Raw genomic sequence first — 24,906 nt, 5'->3', positions numbered from 1 at the left:
AGCGTCCACTTCACTTCTAGACGGGACATGTAAAAATGTATTCCTTTAGCCCACAGCCCACAGCCCACAGCCCACACACAGCCCACAGCCCACACACAGCCCACAGCCCACAGCCCACAGCCCACAGCCCACAGCCCACAGCCCACACAGCCCACAGCCCACAGCCCACAGCCCACAGCCCACAGCCCACAGCCCACAGCCCACAGCCCACAGCCCGGTACAAAGCGCCACCGTGACGATGATGTTGATGCATATGCCACGTGTTTGAAATATTTATTCACGTGCACAATCAAAGAACTAAGCGCAACCCATATCGCTCGGGCGGGCAGTTGGCGTGCTTACCGACTCCGCCTCTTCTCCCAAACTATAATTGTACCCACCGAGCCGATAGAGCGCAAAACAAGAGGCTGGAGAGGAGGACATTACCAACGCAAAAAATTAGGTGAATAATCTCAGAAATGGGAGACCAGATGCGCTTTGCCATCAGTGCCCGGATTATTGGGGTGATGCATAAAGAGGCATCAAAAATCAAGGTAAACCACTATAGAAATGAATTGTGTAATGTGTGTGTGTTTGTGTGTGTTATTCCATTTTTGTGAATATAAAGTTATAAATGTTTCCTTTTTACATTCTTATAAATTAATGTAATTTAAAAAAATTCTACAGATGTTTATGACCTCCATAGTGTGGTCTGATGAGAGTGAAGTCATTGTCTACAGATCATTCCTGGATTTTAAGGAGTTTCACGTAAGTTTAAAACTTAAGCTGTACATCAATAATGAAAAAAAAAAAGTTATTCATACATCTTTATCAGAGGATGTGTTGACAATTTGTAATTCAAAACTACTATCCCTCCTCTTATTTCAACAGAGGCAATTGAAGAAGAGGTTTCCCCTAGAGAATCCTTTCCGCAAGAGAGACAGAGTGATTCCCAAATTCAGAGGTAAGTCAACAACCTCAGAAAAGTCTGATATTTGCCTCACAATCAACCCCCAAGCTATTTCAACTTTCCTTCATCACTGTCCTATCTCACCTCCTCATCAGGTTCATGTTGTTCTTCTTCCTACCTTAATGAAAAAGTGAAAACATTTTCCATTCTTTCTCTTCACTAAATATGGAATACATTTTCCTTTCTTTCACTGCAAATACTGAGTGCGGAGCGGACCTTTTTCATTTTCCTCTTCTGTCTACCTCAGCCATAACTATGAGGAGAAAGATCCAGGAGAAGGGTCCTAGTTGGTCGATGCGTCGGATGAATTTACTGGAAAACTACTGCAGCGAGCTCCTCAGGTGTGAACCCGCGGTGAGCCGCAGTTCAGAGGTCACCCAGTTCTTCATGCCCAAAGACCACGACCTGCAGGCAGACTTCACCAAAAACAGGTAAACACTTACAAACATCCCTCCTTTTATGTGGGCATTTCAGCCTTTTTTTTTTTTAAAGTCATTTTTGATTGTTTCAGCCTTCTTATTTCACTACACTTATTATTAAATCGTACTGAATGAGAGCGTCTACTCTATTTACTAAATGACAACAATATTTTATGCGCCTAGCACTCAGGCCTTCTCATGAAAATACTTTCAAACTTGCAACTTGGAACTTGCAAGGTTGCCTCTGTTCCTCTGCCTAAAGAAACGCCCAGCAGACAGGGATGGGCAAAAATTACAAAATACAACTACAAAATACCATAAAGATCAATGTATAAAAATAAATTTTATTTTGAAATGTATTTAATCAAAATACATGTATTTTAAAATACAGAAATACATTTGCAAGTTGCCTGCTGAACAGCAACAACATTCTCAGTAATGGTTACATTTTGAAAATACAAATTACAGCTCTCTAAAGTATCTTGTTACAAAATACATTGGAGTGTAGTTCAGCCCAGTGTAATACAAATTAGAAAATACTCAGAAGTAATTGAAATACATATTTCAAATACATGTAACAGAAATACTGCCCATCTCTGCCAGCAGGTAAAACGTTAACGATGTCTGTTTGTCTCCTCTCCTCTCCACAGCATCATGATCCTGCCATCGGAGGATGGGGTGGGGGACATGAGCGGGCAGCGTCTGAGCCTGGGCAATGTGACACACCCCTTTGTGAGCCAGTCTTACCGTTGTGTGGGGCCCTACAACACCAAGGATACTAAGAACAGGCCCTTTAAAGTGGCCTTGGATGAGAGGCTGGATGTGCTCATCAAAGACCCAGCAGGTTATAGTCCTCTTTGATCTAGATTACAATTTTAACATAGGTTAGCCCACATTTAATTTCTCCCTCCACTGTTAACCTGGGATAGGCTCCACTTTCAAGCGTTGTGTGGAGAAGCATGGAAATCAAGACTAGTCTAATTAAGATACATTTATAGGATAATAGATACATGCATCCTCGTCTTACACTTCCTCTGTCTCGGTCTGTGTGTGTTCATTCAGGCTGGTGGCTGGTGGAGAACGAGGATAAACAGTTGGCCTGGTTCCCTGCTCCCTACCTGGAGATGTGTGAGGCAGAGGAGGATGAAGATGGATTGGATGGTGGTAAGATACTTTTTACTGTATATTTATGCATATCCTGTCCACAGTACAAACTTAATCATAGTAAATGTTGTGAAAGTTTGTTTAATATACTAAGCCTACTATGGATTGCAGTTAGTGCATGGATAAACCATTCCAAACATTCAGTTTTGTGGTTAGAAAATTCCACAGCCAGCCAAACACTAGGGGGAAGTCCTAAACTAGATAAATAACCCTCATCCCAACATAGTAGAGAATGACCAATAATGTATATAAACCCTGGATTGCAGATGCTATGTATTGGCCATTGAGAGGTTTTGAAGCCACCGGACGGCCATATTGGCACTCCCCAGTAAGAGCAGTCCTCCACAGAATACAACAGTATGAGTCATAATACCCATAAAACCTAGTGTTCAAATAGGGAAATGGTTCCAATCGTTTTTCCACCATTAATTCTTCCCATAGGGGATTTTAGAAACACTTAAAATAAGGGCTGTGTTTCGTGTAGGCTTACCCCGGCATGACATTTTGATAACCGTGTAAATATCTCTAGGACGAGGTGCCTTTTATCAATATATTCGCCTGTATTTACCCCCCAAAAATGAAATGCTAATTAGCTGCTAATGTGGCTATCATACAGAACTACAAATGCCATTATGATCTGGATGAGACTGCCGAATCGAGGCAAAGGTAAGAATCTCTGGATTAACTATCGAAAGTTAACTAAATGTACTGTATACTGAACAAAAATGTAAACGCAACATGCAATAATTTCAAATATGTTTTTACTAAGTTACAGTTCATATGAGGAAATCAGTCAATTGAAATAAATTCATTAGGCACAAATCTATAGATTTCACATGACTGGGAATACAGATATGCATCTATTGGTCACAGATACAGGACCTTAAGAAAAAAATTGGCCGCACAATGGGCCTCAGGATCTCATCAATGGTATTTTTGTGCATTCAAATTGCCAATCGCTAAAATGCAATTGTGTTTGTTGTCCGTAGTTTATGCCTGCCTATACCATAACCCCACCGCCACCATGGGGCACTCTGTTCACAACATCGACATCAGCAAACCGCTCGCCCACACAATGCATCACAAATGGTCTGCGGTTGTGAGGCTGGTTGGACGTACTGCCAAATTCTCTAAAATGACTATGGTAGAGAAATTACCATTACATTCTCTGGCAACATTTGACATTTACATTTTAGTCATTTAGCAGACGCCCTCATCCAGAGCGACTTACAGTAATGAGTGCATACATTTTCAAACAGCTCTGGTGGATCAGCATGCCAATTGCATGCTCCCTCAACTTGAGACATCTGTGGCATTGTTTTGTGTAACAAAACAGCACATATTAGATTGGCTTGTTATTGTCCCCATCACAAGGTGCACCTGTGTAATGATCATGCTGTTTAGTCAGCTTCTTGATATGCAACACCTGTCAGGTGGATGAATTATCTTGGCAAAGGATAAATACTCACTAACAGGGATGTAAACACTGTGGTCCTCTGTAGCTCAATTGGTAGAGCATGGCGCTTGTAACGCCAGGGTAGTGGGTTCGATCCCCGGGACCACCCATACGTAAAAATGTATGCACGCATGACTGTAAGTCGCTTTGGATAAAAGCGTCTGATAAATGGCATATTATATATTATATTATAAACACATTTGTGCACAACATTTTAGTGAAATAATATTTTAGTCAGTATGGAAAACGTACCTGTTAGCAAAGGTGTCAGCTAGAGATGACGTGCAGGAGCTTGCAGGGATTTGTTGTTTTGCATGATGTCTACTTTGATGCTAATTAGCATTTTCAAATCTGAGCGTAAATATAGTAGAATATATTGATTAAAGTCACCTTGTCCGAGAGAGATTGACACGGTTATCAAAATGTCATGCCAGGGTAAGCCTACACGGAACACAGCCCCTATGGGAAAAATGAATGGTGGGAAAACGATTGGAACCATTTACCTGTTTGACCACTAGGTTTTATGGGTATTATGACTCCTCCACTATGAGGCTCTATACGAATGAATGGAATTCTACAGTATTTCAATTAAAATTGCATGTATTTAAGTATATCTTTTTTGTTGTAGTGGGGACAGTAATATTAGTAATCTAAAAAACATTATACTTTAAAAAAATTATATTTATATCTTTTTTATTTTACATATTTATGTTTAGCTCACATAATATAATGTAAAAGCATGCATTAAGGTGACTGTAATATAATAAATGTAGACATTAATAAATGCATTTCTATAGCTTCCAAAATATTCTCTACAATGATGCAGGCACGGTGGCTTCAACACAGCGCCCCCAATCAGTCATGGAGTGTATATAAATCATCAACAATGACAGACTGAGATTGCATTCCAGATTACAAGATTGCATTATAAGATTTTCTGTCATGGTTTTGAGATTTCTCAAGATCCACTATCAATAAATGCCCTGAAGGCTTGCTGTAGATGATGTTGTAGAAAGGAAGCTCTGTTGTTTTAACCTGCTTCCTGGTTTGTCCATCAGGAACTCTCTACTGCGCTGTGAGGAGTTACTCCACTAAGATGCATGACGAGGTGCCTGTTCCTATTGGCTCTGTGGTTGAGGTGCTGAGGAAATCAGACGACGGATGGTGGCTCATCAGGTATGTCAACATGTAACCTGACTATCTGTCTGCCTGTCTGCCTCTCAGAATGTTACACAGACAAAGCAACCAACACTGTGTTTCATTGTCTTGTCTGTAATACAAGACAATGCAACCAATGTACAACCTCTCATTGTCTTAGTTGAGATAGTGTGACAGCAGGTATCTGGGAGGAACTGTTGAATGCATTGTCGCTCCAAACGTGATTATGGCCACCAAAAGTGAATTCCTGAAATTAAACGACATAAGTAGTGGAATCCTGTGGTTTTCTTGCAGAGGTATTTGGTAACTAATAACAGTAAGGAGCGGAGGGATGACATAACACCTGTTGGTGGTTCCCTTTGACAAATGATGATTGATTGTGACAAACAGCGCCACTTCAGCGTTCTGTTAAGCAAAGACATGAGGGTCATGACCAGAAGATGTCCTATAATAAAAAACAAACTCTTTGAACCCTGAGTGACGCAACTCTTTTCCCCTCCAGGTATAATGGCAGAGTGGGCTACGCTCCCTCCATGTACCTGCAGCCTTACAACAACCCACGTGCTGGCCTCCACACCCTGCAGAGGAAGCTGCACAGCTCCTCTCTCAATCTGGCAACCCACATGAACAGCTCTACTCTCAATCTGGCATTCAGCAGAGACAGCCAATCTCGCAACTGTTACCCACCCACCCTGTATGAGGAGACAGGGCTGCAGCAGCACATGTCAACCCAGCCCAGGGATGAACGGTACCGGACCTCCCGTCTCCAGAAGACCTGCTCTCTGGAGCTCCTGTCTGAGACTCGTCCCGACATGGCCGTCCCTCCATCCCAAAGAGAGAGAGAAGACCTGGAGTCAAATCCGGATCCAGCAAACCGTAAGAGCAGCATCAGCTGTGCCGAGTCCTCTGACTCTGACTTCAGTTCGTCAGGCCGGAATGTTAGGGCGTCTTCTTCCAGCTGCAGTGAGGAGGAGCCCCAGAGCCCCCCAAACAGCCCCAGGTCCTCACCCCAGCCAGGGGAGAGCGAAAGTGGCAGCAGCATCCCAGATAAGAGCCTCTCCTCCAGCCCCAGCTCCAGGTCTGAGACTGGATCCTGTAAGATGCCCACCGCTGCCCCCAGGGTGCCCCCGCGACCCAGAGCCCAGGAGATCCTGACCCGGTGTACCACCATGACACGCAAGGCTGCCCTGGCCTCCAGGGGGAGGCTGTTCTCCCTGCAGGACACTGTCCAGACCCACTAGAAAGGCTGGCAGCGGTGGTGGGGGAACTGGGAGATGGGGTTAGGGTTCTGGGGAGCCGTGGGTGGTGGGGAGTGGGGTTTTTTGGGTTAGGGTTACACTATTCTCTCCCGGCCGACTTTACATGAAGCGCAATACTTTTAGTATGGCTTGCGATACTAGGGTACATTTGCATAAAAATGCCTATTCTGTATATTACATTAACCATGATTCCATCCAACCATTTTTATGCGAGTAAAGTACCTGTTGAATAAAAAAACTCACTACAGGCCTGATGGAAACCAAAAGCATGTGGACACCTGCTCGTCGAACATCTCTTTCCAAAATCATGGTCATTAATATGGCGTTGGTCCCTCCTTTGCTGCTTACAACCTCCACTCTTCTGGGAAGGCTTTCCACTAGATTTTGTAACAGTACTTCCATTCAGCCACAAGAGCATTAGTGAGGTTGGGCACTGATGTTGGGCGATTATAATATAATAAAATATGCCATTTAGCAGACGCTTTTATCCAAAGCGACTTACAGTCATGTGCGCATACATTTTTACGTATGGGTGGTCCCGGGGATCGAACCCACTACCCTGGCGTTACAAGCACCATGCTCTACCAATTGAGCTACAGAGGACCAGTCTGCGTTCCAATTCATCCCAAAGGTGTTCGATGGGTTTGAGGTCAGGGCTTGTGCAGGCCAGTCATGTTCTTCCACACCGATCTCGACAAACCATTTCTGTATGGACCTCGCTTTGTGCATGGGGGTATTGTCATGCTGAAACAGTAAAGGGCCTTCCCTAAACTATTGACACAAAATTGGAAGCACAGAATCGCCTAGAATGTTATTGTATGCTGTAGCATTACGTTTTCCCTTCACTGGAACTAAAGGGCCTAGCCCGAACCATGAAAAAGAGCCCCAGACCATTATTCCTCCTCCACCAAACTTTACAGTTGGCACCATGCATTGGGGCAGGTAGTGTTCTCCTGGCATCCGCCAAACCCAGATTTGTCCATTCGACTGCCAGAGGGTGAAGCGTGACTCATTACTCCAGAGAACGCGTTTCCACTGCTCCAGAGTCCAATGGCGGCGAGCTTTAAACCACTCCAGCAGACACTTGGCATTGAGCATGGTGATCTTAGGCTTGTGTGCGGCTGCTCGGCCATGGAAACACATTTCATGAAGCTCCCGACTAACAGTTCTTGTGCTGACGTTGCTTCCAGAGGCAGTTTGTAACTCGGTGTTGCAACCGAGGACAGACGATTTTTACGCGCTTCAGCACTTGGCGGTCCCGTTCTGTGAGCTTGTGTGGCCTACCACTTCGCGGCTGAGCCATTGTTGCTCCTAGACGTTTCCACTTCACAATAACAGCACTTACAGTTGACCGGTGCAGCTCTAGCAGGGCAGAAATTTGACTAACTGACTTGTTGGAAAGGTGGCATTCTATGACTGCCACGTTGAAAGTCACTGAGCTCTGCAGTAAGGCCTTTCTACTGCCAATGATTGTCTGTGGAGATTGCATGGCTGTGTGCTCAATTTTATACACCTGTCAGCAACCGTTGTGGCTGAAATAGCCAAATCTACTCATTTCAAGGGGTGTCCACATACTTTTGTATATATAGTGTAGATCATGCAACAAATGCAGTGGAAATTTTTTTATGCACATTTGTTGATAGAATAATCCTCCTGTGGCAGTAAACTTGCAGTCATGTGATGCTATGTTGTGTAGCCCTCCCACTATGACTTGGAAAAGCATGCACACAGTTTATTCGTCTACAGATTAAATTAGTTATGATGAACCTCACAGGGTGGTGAAAGTGCATGGTGATGATGAGCTTGATGCTCCTTAAAATAAATATCGAAGGTCCTAATTTTATGCTGGTGACATGATGATCGGGGCTTGGCTGTCAATTGACAAATAAATATGATCTTATCCATAATCAGAGTTAAAGATGGGATGGAAACACATTGTACTTTTTTTATTTTATTAGTTAAACGACAAAATGCTTTTTATGTGCACTACATCATTACGCACAGCTTTTAATTTGCATGAAGCCAGTTTGATGTAAACAGACAAAAGGTAAAATGTGTTTATTTATTTGGTGCGCATATTAGAATATTTGCTTGAAAATCTTTCGACAAATTGATGGAAATCTAGCTAATGTTGAACTTTAAAATGTGCTGACAACTTTCTGATGCTATTTATATAATTGATAAACTATTGCTATTTCATTATACTTATTTAAATTAGCATGAAATGCTCATAGGTTATAAAGGTAGAAATGGATTGGCTACTGGTCTTAAACCTTTTACACCACACTCCTTAATTTGTGCATACCCTTAAAGAGTAGGCCCCAAACAAAAAAAGCCTTTTAGTCAGCTGAAACAAGCACACAAATGTTCACAAAAATGTACCTTTTCTAGTTTGAGATGAAATATTATATTCTGATGTTATTTTCAATGCACCTTTCCTGTCTGTATGATTTTAATATCAAGGAATGAGACACGGTTGTCTCTGAAAGATATGGGATGACATTAAATTAAATATAGTATGATATAATTTGTATCTATTTTGCTTTAATATTGTAGAATGATTTTCATTATGACGTTGAAATTGTGCATTTGTTCCCTGAGGGACATTTTCGAGGGGTTCAGTTTCAATGTATTTTTTAAATGCGTATAGGCCCATATGCTCTAGTTCTACCCCTTTAGAGTTGACCAATGACTGGTTTGTTTGTTGTAGCCTACATATCATTCTTCTATTGGTGTCTGAAATCACTGTCATTCCATACTGGAATTTTACTGTAAGTGTTTACCATTACTGTCTGTATGCCTTATATGCAATCAACATTATCCTATACGCTGAATTCAACGTATTTGTCTTCTCTCTTTCCAAGTCTTATTTTCTACTGTGGTCATGTTTCATACATGTTCCACCTGTATTGTTATTGTGTATTGTATTGTATTGTGCTTATGTATTGTAGTGGTCCTGTACATGGCTCAGTTCATAAGCACATGGCACTAGCAACACCAGAGTTGTGGGTTTGATTCCCGCTGCGGTCACATACCAAAATGTGTGGACTGTTGTCACTTTGGATAAAAGTGTCTGCTACGTAATGGCATATATTACGGTATTACAGTACTTTTTTTCAACTTACTGTAAAGTAAAATCATAATAGTCATTATCATAGTAGTACATTCAAGTATATATCATACCTTTTATGTTTCTACTTTACAGACATAATTTTCATTATGTAGTTCTCAAAATCTGTAGTAGACAAACCAGTTTACATGTCAAATCTATAGGTTTACCAAACATTCAAGTGATCAGTTGTGGTCCTCTGTAGCTCAGCTGGTAGAGCACGGCGCTTGTAACGCCAAGATAGTGGGTTCGATCCCCGGGACCACCCATACACAAAAATGTATGCACGCATGACTGTAAGTCGCTTTGGATAAAAGCGTCTGCTAAATGGCATATTTATTTATCATCAATTGAGAGCAGTCAGATTAAGTAATAGTAAAATGTATTTTAACAAAAGAGAAGAGAATCATATCAAAAGTAATGTGAGCATTGCATTGTGAAAGGCAATTACTTTATATGTATTTCTAGACAAAACACTGATTAAGTTTGGTGAAAAAGTGACTATGATTATGTGTGTTGTACTTAGTCAATTGGAAATGCACTAAGAGTTTTGAAACAACTGCCTTTTTGATGATCTGTTTTGAGTTTGTACTATAGTTGTGAAAATGTAACACATACTTGTGAAAATTGCACCAAAGCGATAAAAAAAACTGTAAACGTTCGGTAAACCTTTAGATTTTACATGGAAACTGGTAAAATGATCACACCTTAGAGATGGGATCTATTACACATGGGATACAAATTATGGAAATGTTATGTTCAGTCCATTTTAATGGGTAATGCAAGTGTGTTGTCTGTGAAAACAGTGCAATGTACTGTCATTTACAGTACTGTAGCATACTACATTCAAAGGGCAATTTTGAACCATGTATCTTATGTTTTTTTGCTATTGGATTAACTGGTTGTTAAAATAATTAAATTGAGAAAATATCATTATGTTGTGTTTTGGTCATTTAAAACTGATATTTTGGATCAATGGTTATGTGGTGAAATGTCTACAAACAAAATTAATGCACAATGAAAGGTTTTGAATGTAAGACATGCTGCATTACAAGTGTTACCAGTTTGGAAAAAAAACTGTAACACAGGGGGAGGCAGATGACAAACACACAAATGAATAGGAGAAGATGAAACACTAAAAGTGATTGAGGAGCTGAGATTATGATTCAAATGGTTCATTACACAGTCTTGCTTGTACTCTTTTATCTTTCCAAATGAGTTAAATTCTATTCATTTCAAAGGGAATATTACTTAGATTTTCATGGACCCTCTTATCCAGTGCGACTTACAGGAGAAATTAATGTTAAGAGCCTTGCTCAAGGGCACATCAACAGATTTTTCACCTAGTCAGCTCGGGGGTTCAAACCATCGACATTTCAGTTACTGGCCCAATGCTCTTAACCGCTAAGCTACCTGCTAGCTTACTTAAACTGAATAATTAATTAAAGGAAGAAAATGTATTCCGTAAAAGCAGTCATAGGGATTGCCATGAACTATAGGCATTTTAATGTGAGACTGTAGATTTGCTTCTGATTGAGGTGAGAATAACAGTATGTTAAGTAACTTGGTTGCTTTTGTTTGGCTAGAAAGACATAGCAAAATAAAGCTCTTGTCAGTCACTGTCATAATGATCAAGTCTCCTTGGCCTGGATACTGCTGGATGATAAACTAGTTTCTCTCTCAAGTTGTTGTCGTTGGCAATAACCTCTCTCTGCATGTCGAGAAAAGGTGTGGACTCACAGTAGCAATCCATGCCTTATCACAAGCAGATCAAGGTAGCCTACTGTATCCAGATCTGGTAAATCTGTCAATAAAACAATAAAGGAAATACAGTGGGGAAAAAAAGTATTTAGTCAGCCACCAATTGTGCAAGTTCTCCCACTTAAAAAGATGAGAGAGGCCTGTAATTTTCATCATAGGTACACGTCAACTATGACAGACAAAATGAGAAAAAAAATATCCAGAAAATCACATTGTAGGAATTTTAATGAATTTATTTGCAAATTATGGTGGAAAATAAGTATTTGGTCAATAACAAAAGTTTCTCAATACTTTGTTATATACCCTTTGTTGGCAATGACACAGGTCAAACGTTTTCTGTAAGTCTTCACAAGGTTTTCACACACTGTTGCTGGTATTTTGGCCCATTCCTCCATGCAGATCTCTAGAGCAGTGATGTTTTGGGGCTGTCGCTGGGCAACACAGACTTTCAACTCCCTCCAAAGATTATCTATGGGGTTGAGATCTGGAGACTGGCTAGGCCACTCCAGGACCTTGAAATGCTTCTTACGAAGCCACTCCTTCGTTGCCCGGGCGGTGTGTTTGGGATCATTGTCATGCTGAAAGACCCAGCCACATTTCATCTTCAATGCCCTTGCTGATGGAAGGAGGTTTTCACTCAAAATCTCACGATACATGGCCCCATTCATTCTTTCCTTTACACAGATCAGTCGTCCTGGTCCCTTTGTAGAAAAACAGCCCCAAAGCATGATGTTTCCACCCCCATGCTTCACAGTAGGTATGGTGTTCTTTGGTGTCCTCCAAACACGACGAGTTGAGTTTTTACCAAAAAGTTCTATTTTGGTTTCATCTGACCATATGACATTCTCCTAATCCTCTTCTGGATCATCCAAATGCACTCTAGCAAACTTCAGACGGGCCTGGACATGTACTGGCTTAAGCAGGGGGACACGTCTGGCACTGCAGGATTTGAGTCCCTGGCGGCGTAGTGTGTTACTGATGGTAGGCTTTGTTACTTTGGTCCCAGCTCTCTGCAGGTCATTCACTAGGTCCCCCGTGTGGTTCTGGGATTTTTGCTCACCGTTCTTGTGATCATTTTGACCCCACGGGGTGAGATCTTGCGTGGAGCCCCAGATCGAGGGAGATTATCAGTGGTCTTGTATGTCTTCCATTTCCTAATAATTGCTCCCACAGTTGATTTCTTCAAACCAAGCTGCTTACCTATTGCAGATTCAGTCTTCCCAGCCTGGTGCAGGTCTACAATGTTGTTTCTGGTGTCCTTTGACAGCTCTTTGGTCTTGGCCATAGTGGAGTTTGGAGTGTGACTGTTTGAGGTTGTGGACAGGTGTCTTTTATACTGATAACAAGTTCAAACAGGTGCCATTAATACAGGTAACGAGTGGAGGACAGAGGAGCCTCTTAAAGAAGAAGTTACATGTCTGTGAGAGCCAGAAATCTTGCTTGTTTGTAGGTGACCAAATACTTATTTTCCACCATAATTTGCAAATAAATTCAGAAAAAATTCCTAAAATGTGATTTTCTGGATTTTTTTCCTCAAATTGTCTGTCATAGTTGACGTGTACCTATGATGAAAATTACAGGCCTCTCTCATCTTTTTAAGTGGGAGAACTTGCACAATTGGTGGCTGACTAAATACTTTTCCCCCCCACTGTATATAAAAGAGAAAAATGTGGAATTTCCAATTCATTACATGAATTGAGGTTATCTCTGATTGCAGCAATAATTCCCACTATTGCTACTAAAGCAAATCAACTGTGTACTTTAGGAGTGGCATTTACGGTCAGTAACAAAGGGTTAATTGTGTTGACATTATGACTTTTTTGTTCAAACACAAGGAAGAACTCTGATAAAACACGTAGATGCTGGGAAGAGTAGCTACATTTTGTCACATGGCACAGTGCCACGCTTGCTTATTACACACAGGTGTTGTTAAAAGAGTGACAGCTTATTGGGCAAATGTGAACATACAGTGGTGAGAACAAGTATTTGATACACTGCCAATTTTGCAGGTCTGTAATTTTTTTATCATACACATTGTATGATTTTAAAGTAATTAATTTGCATTTTATTGCATGACATAAGTATATGATACATCAGAAAAGCAGAACTTAATATTTGGTACAGAAACCTTTGTTTGCAATTACAGAGATCATACGTTTCCTGTAGATCTTGACCAGGTTTTTTTTAGCAGGGATTTTGGCCCACTCCTCCATACAGACCTTCTCCAGATGCTTCAGGTTTCGGGGCTGTCGCTGGGCAATACGGACTTTCAGCTCCCTCCAAAGATTTTCTATTGGGTTCAGGTCTGGAGACTGGCTAGGCCACTCCAGGACCTTGAGATGCTTCTTACGGAGCCACTCCTTAGTTGCCCTGGCTGTGTGTTTCGGGTCGTTGTCATGCTGGAAGACCCAGCCACGACCCATCTTCAATGCTCTTACTGAGAAAAGGATCTCGCGATACATGGCCCCATCCATCCTCCCCTCAATACGGTGCAGATGTCCTGTCCCCTTTGCAGAAAAGCATCCCCAAATAATGATGTTTCCACCTACATGCTTCACGGTTGGGATGGTGTTCTTGGGGTTGTACTTATCCTTATTCTTCCTCCAAACACGGCGAGTGGAGTTTAGACCAAAAAGCTATATTTTTGTCTCATCAGATCACATGACCTTCTCCCATTCCTCCTCTGGATCATCCAGATGGTCATTGGCAAACTTCAGACGGGCCTGGACATGCGCTGGCTTGAGCAGGGGGACCTTGCGTGCGCTGCAGGATTTTAATCCATGACGGCATAGTGTGTTACTAATGGTTTTCTTTGAGACTGTGGTCCCAGCTCTCTTCAGGTCATTGACCAGGCCCTGCTGTGTAGTTCTGGGCTGATCCCTCACCTTCCTCATGATCATTGATGCCCCACAAGGTGAGATCTTGCATGGAGCCCCAGACCGAGGGTGATTGACCGTCATCTTGAACTTCTTCAATTTTCTAATAATTGCGCCAACAGTTGTTGCCTTCTCACCAAGCTGCTTGCCTATTGTCCTGTAGCCCATCCCAGCCCTGTGCAGGTCTACAATTTTATCCCTGATGTCCTTACACAGTTCTCTGGTCTTGGCCATTGTGGAGAGGTTGGAGTCTGTTTGATTGAGTGTGTGGACAGGTGTCTTTTATACAGGTAACGAGTTCAAACAGGTGCAGTTAATACAGGTAATGAGTGGAGAACAGGAGGGCTTCTTAAAGAAAAACTAACAGGTCTGTGAGAGCCGGAATTCTTACTGGTTGGTAGGTGATCAAATACTTATGTCATGCAATAAAATGCAAATTAATTACTTAAAAACCATACAATGTGATTTTCTGGATTTTTGTTTTAGATTCTGTCTCTCACAGTTGAAGTGTACCCTTGGATAAAAATTACAGACCTCTACATGCTTTGTAAGTAGGAAAACCTGCAAAATCGGCAGTGTATCAAATACTTGTTCTCCCCACTGTATTTAATGGGAGGTGATGGCAAAGACAAGGGAACGTTCCTGACGGGAATTGTTTAGGGATCAATGATTTACTGGTGGGAAGGTTTTTAAGGGAAGGTTAATACTGTAAGAAAGATAAGAAAGATTTGTATGCATCAGGAGATTATTCAATTGATCTTTAACTCAACTCATTGCTGATATTTTAAAAAAAACATTCCCATGTCTCCAATTTACTGGATGCCTGTAACATTTTGCCAGTAAGTGAGATCAGTGCAATGTACTCAAAGCATGCCACAAGTTGGCACCCATTCAATTAAGACTAAAGGAGGGATCAGCATACATATTGAGCTTCAGAAACATGTCTTTATAAGACAAGTCAAAGCATAATCTCAATCATCTCACTCGACAGGCCAGGTATCTGTAGATACTCGTCACACAGGCATCAATAATAATCAGTATCAATAACTCTCACACTACCAACATTGCTGAGTAATAACTTCGCCCTGTCTCCATCCTTACCAGATGTTTGTAAACATTTAGCCAGTAAGTGAGATCTGTGCATTGTCTTCCCAAGCATACATAGCAAGTTGGTATGTTTTCAAGATTCACACACAGCAAATTCTCCGGTGTTAAATCAACACTGAGAGTGTTAAATTAACACTGAAAGTGTTAAATTGATAGGTTATTTTCAGGAGGAGTGGCTTATTAGGGGTGTGGCTTTTATATAGTTATTTTTGGCCACCCATGAGATCCTGTTGATCATGTTAAGTTTGTACACTGCAATGTTAAATTTTCCTTGAATATTATTGCACATTACATATTCTAATACAAAAATATTATTTACATATTATAACAAAGTGGTTACTATCCCATTGGGGATATCACATTGGGATTTGCAAAGGCTTTTAAGGAACTCATACACTCCTGTAAGCTTAATTAAAGCTACAAAAGTGTAAGTGTGCGACCGTAACGCGATAACAATTCAACAGAACAGATTAACCGTAATGACATTTACTCTCACAGGTGGCCAAAAATAACTTCCTGAAAGCCATGCCCTTACTAAACCAAGCGTTCAGTCTTCTAATCTGACCCGCTAGGTCATATCTCAATAACCCAGCATCAACAAACCAACCTTGCTCTTTTTAAAAAACAACCCAACTATGTGCCTGCAACCTAGCAGTTGGGTCATCTGAACAACCCAGTATTCTTTTGAGTGCAAGCCCTCAAAATAAGGCCTTATGAAATACATATTGTATTGTGTTAAATAATTACATTTAATGATAACATATTCACTTAGGATCACACTTGGTGAAGTCCATAGGACTGAAAATGAATGGATGCAACAAGTATGTCTCTGTCACTAACAAATTCTGTCATGGGTGGTAACTCTACAATTCACTCAAAATGGGGAAATATGCAAATAAATCATTACACTAAGCAGTGTGTTAATTAAACACTGTTCAGTTTCTATAATTTAACACTGGAGAATTTGCTGTGCATTAATTATAATCCACATAATAATTCACATTTCTTATTGCTGCAGGATTATTTTCCTGCAGTTGCAAACTGGCTCAAATTAAATTCCTATATCTGTAAACACCACAGGTTCTCAAAGCTGCAAAATAATAGCACAATTTAAAAAACCTTGGCTCTCATAAAAACCTTCAGCCAATGTCATAGACAAAAGTACTGAAATTCATGTTATATAAAGTAAACTACAGAATAAAGTTGGCTGTTATTGCCTTTAAAAGGCCATTAAACCTGAAAGTGTACTTTTTATTGAATAGAAACCTCAGCTGAGTTCTGAAAGAAGCCTATTCATAGTAACCCATTCACTATAGCAGTCAGTCAGAGCAATAGCTAGAGAATGTGTTTGGTTTGGAAGCTCTAGAGCCAGCAGCCATTCAAAGCCCTGTTTCTGTTTCCATGGCAACAACCAGTCATAGCAGTAAAGAGAGGGAGAGCAAAAAGGACCCAGGTGGTATAGTCAGTAGCTCTGGACATTATCATGAGTTTTGAGCCAAACAGTAAGTACTATTGTGTGGGCCCTAGAACTTCAGAGAAGAGGAATGACATGGAGCTGAATGATTATTGGTCAATTGATGTCTTATTTCCAGTGTTTTAGCAGTGTATTGTTGTGGCTCAGCACGCATGGCTATTTGTTTGTGTATGTGTTTGTGCTGTTGACATGTAGGCTAGTCCTAACTAAAGGGTGTGAGGGGCTGAGCTGTGGGAATGAAAGCTGAGCTATAGGAATGAAAAAAGTAGCAACAGTGACCTCATGACAATTGAAAACAGAGCAGTGAAATATGGTGAGTTAGAAAATATAAATAATAATGATGTTACATGGTTGACAAATTACAAGGTCCAGGCACTCTAGTGCATTAAATATTCAACCATATACCTTCTTTTTGTATTTGATTTTCCATGTGTTCCTTTCTACGACCCCATTCAATATCAACCAGCAGATGTTTTTTGATACCTGTAGCTCTCTCGACACAAAGTTGTTGTCCAAAATCAGTATGGATTATGATTTTGGACAACAACTTTGTGTCGAGAGAGCTACAGGTATCAAAAAAACATCTGCTGGTTGATATTGAATGGGGTCGTAGAAAGGAACACATGGAAAATCAAATACAAAAAGAAGGTATATGGTTGAATATTTAATGCACTAGAGTGCCTGGACCTTGTAATTCGTCGACCATGTAACATTGTTGGGGTGGGGATTTGATTCTTCCTGTGTTCCTTTTCATAGATTATGATTTATTATAACAAAGTGGCTTTGTTTTGACTAACTTACTGCTATTGACATTCCTTTGATTTAGAGTTACCTAAAGTACAACTATCATATTTCCTAACTAACTTATCTTGTGTGTGTGTGCTTAAGAGTGGGGGTTACGACGTGGACCTGTTTGTGGACGGTCCAGACTATGATCTGCTCTGCACCATCTGTAGATCTGTCCTGAGGTGTCCTGTCAGAGCGGCCTGTAACCATATCTTCTGCAAAACCTGCATCCTACAGTGGCTCAGGAGGTACAGTACACTGGATCATGTCCTCAGTGTAACCTTAACTGGTTATTCATAAGAAAAGGCAGTAGCTGTATTATTATGAAAGGTTTGAAGCAACATGTGTTTCTAGGACACAAAATTCAGATTTTGGGCACATTTTCACAGTGCTTAAAGATGATTACCATCTAATTTCTTCAGGTTTCTACTGTAGAAAGGAACATTTTAAAGTGTAACATTTATTTTATTGATTCAATTCAGCTTTCTTCTCTAGACAGGAGACGTGTCCCTGCTGTAGGAGACCTATCAGTCCCAGCTTTATGTTTGTCATGTACAAATTGCGTAAAACTATCAGCCGCCTCAGGATTAAGGTGAGACATCCCAGCCTGATGTTGCTAAATGTTTCTTTAATGTAATGGGGTTAATGTTTCTCAAGAAGCAATGTGTGAGGGTCACATAGTAGGAAGTACATTTGATTTTTCAAGCATAGAGGAACTCAGGGAAGGGTTGTCAAACTTTTTATTTTGCTTTGGGGGAGGGGGGGTTGTGTTATTTTTTATTGGGTACAGGGGAAGGTAGTGCATTTTTTCCCTTGTTTATATTCATTTTTTGGCCAGGGTTTACTATATCATTTCTTCCTTCCTTACACTCTTAGAAAAAAAGGTGCTAACTAGATCCTTAAAGGGTTCTTCGGCTGTCCCCATAGGAGAACCCTTTTTGGTTGCAGGTAGAACCATTTTGGGTTCCATGTAGAACCCTTTCTACACAGGGTTCTACATGGATCCCAAAAGGGTTCTACCTGGAACCAAAAAGGGTTCTACGTGGAACCAAAAAGGGTTCTCCTATGAGGACAGCCAAAGAACCCTTTTGCAACCCTTTTTTCTAAGAGTGTAGCCAAATTTCCTCATCTACTTGCATGCGCCTCCTCTATATCAAGGTGTGTTGGTACTTCCCTTATGCATTACACTTTTCCGCACACTAACTTTTATTATAAACCGTTGGTTCGAGCCCTGAATGCTGATTGGCTGAAAGACCATATACCACAGGTATTCCCCAAAACATTTTTTTACTGTTCTAATTATTTTGGTAACCAGTTTATAATAGCAATAAGGCACCTCAGGGGTTTGTGGTATATGGCCAATATATCACGGCTAAGGGCTGTATCCAGGCACTCCGGTTTACATCGTGCATAAGAACAGCCCTTAGCCCTGGTATATTGGCCATATACCACACCCCTCATGCCTTATTGCTTAACTATACCACAGGTCAATATAATCTACCAGTCTAACTGTCTATCCTGCCCTCTATCCACCATTCATAGTGACAATAGTGGTAGGTGGATCGTTTGTCCAGATCTGCAATAGGCTAACTAGCAATCATACCACATATACATTGTGATGAGGTGTGAATGAAGGAGTCAGGCGCAGGAGGAAAACGCACCCAGCGTCAAAACGAAACTATCACAAGGGAAATATTCCACCTTGGCAATAACAACCGAGCTACTCGTTCTCACAATGAAACAATCACTCACAAAGACAAGGGGAACAGAGGGAACACTTATACACATACTAATTAGGGGAATGCTAGTAAGCCGGTGACGACGAACGCCGAAACCTGCCCGAACAAGGAGGGGAGGCAGCCTCGGCGGAAGTCGTGACATAAATGCATTCAAAGCTGCATACATTTTCCATAGTAATCCACACGAACAATCACGAACAATCAGGAATAGCTGATAGGCAGGGGAGACATGAGACATGCAGCTCAGAAAGCTCCCCTATTGATCTTGTTTAGGGACAATACAATGATCCTACCTAGACTAGCCTACAACACCACAATGCAATGTATACTTGCATTATTGTTTTCAAGTGAGTTTCTACTAAAGGATGCAGTGAAAATGTAATTTGAATAACGGTGCAAAAGCCTTGTGATTTGAATATTTCATTCTATTTGGATCAGTTGTGGGTCTACTCTCGACAGTTTCTAAGTTCTAGAAAGGCACTAGCAGGCCAGTCTGGCTGTATTTTTACTTCTGATACTGAGATGTGCTGTCTGTTGAGGATCATCATTCTCCCAAGTCTCCCTATAATAATGTGGCCACATATGCTCCCGGCAGGCCCAGTCATCCAGGAAAGCTCTGCCTCCTCTCCAATCCGAGCAGCTATTCCTTGCGCACATAGAACCTAACGCTTCAATATAGCCTAAATGTGTGTCATTTAACTTTCAAGATGTATTACCTTTTATATGTGGCATAAACACAGGTACAATGTTTTAATCTGATTAGGCAACTTCAAAAGTCTCCTGTAGGCATGTGCACATTCGTTCAAAATATAATTCCAGCATCCTGAAAATGGCTTGACATTGACACCCTAAAGACTCTGGCAAGTGCGCTAGTCCAGTGTCACTTTGATTATGCCTGCACATCATGGTTCACCAGCAGCCCCAAACATCTAAAAAATAAGCTACAGATCAGCCAAAACAAGCTTGTAAGAATTGTACTTGGTGAAGCATTTAAAGCAGCTAGGCTGGCTATCTGTGGAAAAAAAGAGTCGTTTTAATTCAACTTGGTCTGGTCCACAGAATGATTACGGACTCAGCTCCCAGGTACCTATCCACCAGCATAATACCAGAGCCAGAGACTCTAATACTCACTGTTTTAAATCTATCTGGTAATAACACATTTTTATATACCGGCACTGTTGAGTGGAACAAACTACCACAGCAACTCAAAGCCATACCAACCATAATCACATTTAAAAAGAATGTCAAAAACAGTAGAACCTTTTTAGTCTGTATCTATGTAATTGTATATGTATTTACAGTACCAGTCAAAGTTTGGACACATCTACTCATTCAAGGGTTGTTCTTTATTTGTACTATTTTCTACATTGTAGAATAATAGTGAAGACATCAAAACTATGAAATAACACATATGGAATCATGTAGTAACCAAAAAAGTGTTAAACATATCAGAATATATTTCAAATAGCCACCCTTTGCCTTGATGACAGCTTTGCACACTCTTGGCATTCTCTCAACCAGCTTCACCTGGAATGCTTTTCCAACGGTCTTGAAGTAGTTCCCACGTATGCTGAGCACTTGTTGGCTGCTTTTCCTTCACTCTGCGGTCCGACTCATCCCAAACCATCTCAATTGGGTTGAGGTCGGGGGATTGTGGAGGCCAGGTCATCTGATGCAGCACACCATCACTCTTCTTCTTGGTCAAATAGCCATTACACAGCCTGGAGGTGTGTCGGGTCATTGTCCTGTTGAAAAACAAATGATAGTCCCACTAAACCCAAACCAGATGGGATGGCGTATCGCTGCAGAATGCTGTGGTAGCCATGCCGGTTTAGTGTGCCTTGAATTCTACATAAATCACAGACAATGTCACCAGCAAAGCACCCCCACATCATAACACCTTCTTCTCCATGCTTTACAGTGGGAAATACACATGCGGAGATCATCCGTTCACCCACACCGCGTCTCACAAAGACACAGCGGTTGGAACCAAAAATCTCCAATTTGGATATCCACCGGTCTAATGTCCATTGCTCGTGTTTCTTGGCCCAAGCAGGTCTCTTCTTCTTATTGGTGTCCTTTAGTAGTGGAAGGCCTGATTCACATAGTCCCCTCTGAACAGTTGATGTTGAGATGTGTCTGTGACTTGAACTATATGAAGCATTTATTTGGGCTGCAATTTCTGAGGCTGGTAACTCTAATGAACTTATCCTCTGCAGCAGAGGTAACTCTGGGTCTTCCATTCCTGTGGCGGTCCTCATGAGAGCCAGTTTCATCATAGCACTTGATGGTTTTTGCGACTGCACTTGAAGAAACTTTGAAAGTTCTTGAAATGTTCCATATTGACTGACCTTCATGTCTTAAAGTAATGATGGACTGTCGTTTCTCTTTGCTTATTTGAGCTGTTCTTGCCATAATATGGACTTGGTCTTTTACCAAATAGGGCTATCTTCTGTATACCCCCCCCTACCTTGTCACAACACAACTGATTGGCTCAAACGCATTAAGAAGGAAAGAAATTCCACAAATTAACTTTTAAGAAGGCACACCTGTTAATTGAAATGCATTCCTGGTGACTACCTCATGAAGCTGGTTGAGAGAATGCCAAGAGTGTGCAAAGCTGTCATCAAGGCAAAGGGTGGCTATTTGAAGAATCTCAAATATAAAATATATTTTGATTTGTTTAACACTTTTTTGGTTACTATATGATTCCATATGTTTTATTTAATAGTTTTGATGTCTTCACTATTATTCTACAATGTAGAAAATAGTAAAAATAAAGAAGAACCCTGGAATGAGTAGGTGTGTCCAAACTTTTGACTGGTACTGTATGTAATAAATAGGGACCAGAATGGAAATAAGACCCCGACTTTATTGTGCAAAAATCTTTGTACTGTGTGTACATACAGTGCCCTCTTTAATTATTGAGACAGTGAAGCATTTTTTATTATACTCCAAAAGTTTGGATTTGAAATCAAACAATGACTATGAGGTTAAAGTGCAGACTGTCAGCTTTAATTTGAGGCTATATTTTTTTTTACATGTTCCCCCCATTTTAGGGGAGCAAATCGTGAATACTCATGAGTGAGAAAGTTACCAATGCACAAATACCACACCCCTCTCACCATTACAATAACATGGGAGGTTAGCATCTGTAACTTTCTCACTCATCATTATTCATGATTCATTCAGGATTATCCGTAATCGTGGTAGCATCCACATTCATGTAGAAGAGTTCAGAAACATATTCTATTCTTATTTACAATAAAAGTGACTCCAACATGACACAATACATTATCTACCAATCATTCTAAAAATAATCTGAAACACAACAAAAACAAACATCCAATACATTTGTAGTCACAAGCTCGATGTAGTCATTGCGTGCTATGAATATGGGGCCAAATACTTAACTTTTTACTACTTTAATAAAAATAGAAGTGAATTTGTCCCAATACTTTTGGTCCCCTAAAATGAGGGGCTGTGTACAAAAAGTGCTGTAATTTCTAAATGGTTCACCCAATATGGATGTAAATACCCTCAAATTAAAGATGACAGTCTGCACGTTAACCTCACAGGCATTGTTTGATTTCAAATCCAAACTTATTAAGTATAGAGCCAAAAGATCAAAATATACTTTACTGTCCCAATATTTACGGAGGGCACTGTATGTGTTTTTTTTTTACTGACAAATAAAATCAATCAATCATTTTACATTTACATTTTAGTCATTTAGCAGACGCTCTTATCTAGCATACTTTTTTTTTTTTTTTTTTTCATACTGGCCCCCCGTGGGAAACGAACCAACATCCCTGCCGGCCAAACCCTCCCCTACCTTGGATGACGCTGGACCAATTGTGCGCCGCCCATGGGTCTCCCGGTTGCGGCCGGCTGCGACAGAGCCTGGACTCAAACCAGGATCTCTAGTGGCACAGCTAGCACTGCGATGCCATTTGATGAATGGAAAGAGACATCTGATACAAAACACCAAAACGTTTAATGACATTCAGAGATTGTTAAACCAAGCCTCTGATATTGGGTAGGCCTACAAGGTAGGGAGGGATGTCTTTTCTGTTTGTCCAGATTGACATAGTCTATTTGCTGTGGTGTTGAAAACGCAAATATTGCGTTATTGTTATTGAAGCGCCCGAAGTCGGTATGCTTTGTTTCTTGTCTGTATGGTGCATTGGCACAGAAAATGAAACAGGCAGAGAGACTGAGCTCGACCGCTCTGGTCAGCGAACCCTCAACCTTCTGGCCCGTAGCCCTGCGTGGCATCGACTGTGCCACAAAAGCATGCTGAAATGGTAAAGTCGATATCTACGTTTATAAACACAGGGTGACTACAGTCGTAAACATGTGCACATTTTTTTATAGTACAAGGGGAGGGTCATGTGAAAATATGTTTTACGTTGGGGATTTTTTTTTTTATGACACCTTGAGCTAGACCAGCCCCCCCAGTACATTTCGAACTCTCCCTAAATAATTTAAACAACTGACCACAATCTTTGACTTCCACTTTCCCAGTCTTCCACTTCCTCTCCTCTCTCCTCTCTGCTTTCCCCTTCTCACTCTCCCATGTAGTGTAACAACGATGGCTGCTCGGCCACCTTCCCTCTGTCTGAGGAGTTCCTCCATAGTTCCTCCTGTCAGTTCCAGAGGGTCCCATGCCCCCACCAGGGCTGTGGTTCCTTGGTGCACCGGTCAGCCCTGGAGGTCCACTCACAGCACTGCCAGCATTGGAGCCAGCTCTGCACTATGGGCTGTGGTACTCTGCTCACACAGGCCACCCAGCCCCAACACAACTGCTTCAGGTGGGTGGGTGTTAAAACACTGGGAGTGGGTGGATGAGGTGAGACAGAATGAACATGGCGTTTGTATCTTACATTTAGAAGCTTTCCTCACTTTCCTTCTTTTGTAGTAGATGAGGTGAGTTTTCCTGTCAATTCAAACTGAATATCACTGAAAAGGAAAGGAATGATATTCCGTTTGGTTTCCAGGCTAGAATGTCCCCTTTACAATATACAAATTATCTTGGTGTAAATGGATGAATCCTGTTTGATGATGATTATGGTTACCCCAGGCAGCTGAAGCAGCAGGTGGAGTCCCAGAGGCAGAACCACAGAGCCATCGCTAGCGCCCTCAGAAGGAAGATGAGGAGAATGCAGACCACAATGACACAAGTCAGGAGGCAGGTGGCACTCATCTGTGAAAGCCTAGAGGTCATGGGAGAGGGGGAGGAGGGACAGGGAGAGGGGGAAGGAGAGGGGGAGGGGGAGACTACAGGGGAGAGTAACACAAGCATCAGTAGCAGCAGCTCCTAAAATGGAAACAGGGTTTTATTTTTTATTTGACAAATGATTAATTACGTTTTATATTACATAATGGTTTTTATATGAAAGACTGTTTATGCGGAAATGTGAAAAGTAAAGAGGTTTGGATTTTAATGAAACTTTTAATTTCATTTTGGTGTATTTTGTACAGACTGCAGATGTATTCTTATGGATTGTTTTATTTTCATAATGTTTCTATTAGGTTGATTATTGTATTTTGGCAAATCCAAATCTTGAATGATTAAAAACATGACATAAAAACACTTCTTCATGTCTTGGTTTTATTCAATGATCGTTTTCATCTTTCAAGTATTAA

General features: G+C 41.0%; 2 protein-coding genes across 3 annotated transcripts; both read left to right on the top strand.

Moving 5' to 3' along the window:
• Positions 1-431: 431 nt before the first annotated feature.
• Positions 432-6,389, top strand: noxo1b (NADPH oxidase organizer 1b). Its single transcript, XM_041859407.1, has 8 exons — positions 432-533; positions 667-747; positions 871-943; positions 1,197-1,380; positions 2,019-2,212; positions 2,431-2,532; positions 5,047-5,164; positions 5,649-6,389. The coding sequence occupies exons 1-8, from the start codon at positions 459-461 to the stop codon at positions 6,385-6,387; spliced, it is 1,566 nt and encodes a 521-aa protein (XP_041715341.1). The 5' UTR covers positions 432-458; the 3' UTR covers positions 6,388-6,389.
• A 10,282-nt stretch (positions 6,390-16,671) lies between these two features.
• Positions 16,672-24,853, top strand: rnf151 (ring finger protein 151). 2 transcript variants are annotated; one of them, XM_041858831.1, is made up of 6 exons: positions 16,672-16,760; positions 16,928-17,045; positions 17,621-17,766; positions 18,014-18,110; positions 23,842-24,071; positions 24,341-24,853. In XM_041858831.1, exons 2-6 carry the CDS (start codon positions 17,043-17,045, stop codon positions 24,579-24,581), a joined length of 717 nt encoding a protein of 238 aa, XP_041714765.1. In that variant the 5' UTR covers positions 16,672-16,760; positions 16,928-17,042; the 3' UTR covers positions 24,582-24,853. The 2 variants fall into 2 exon arrangements, with proteins under 2 accessions (XP_041714765.1, XP_045065627.1); XM_045209692.1 differs by lacking the exon at positions 16,672-16,760 and having other exon boundaries at positions 16,788-17,045.
• The last annotated feature ends 53 nt before the right edge of the window (positions 24,854-24,906 follow it).

Source organism: Coregonus clupeaformis, chromosome 31, assembly GCF_020615455.1.
Source record: "Coregonus clupeaformis isolate EN_2021a chromosome 31, ASM2061545v1, whole genome shotgun sequence".
In the NCBI taxonomy this organism is placed as follows: domain Eukaryota; kingdom Metazoa; phylum Chordata; class Actinopteri; order Salmoniformes; family Salmonidae; genus Coregonus; species Coregonus clupeaformis.
This window is presented reverse-complemented; position numbering and strand designations above follow the sequence as displayed.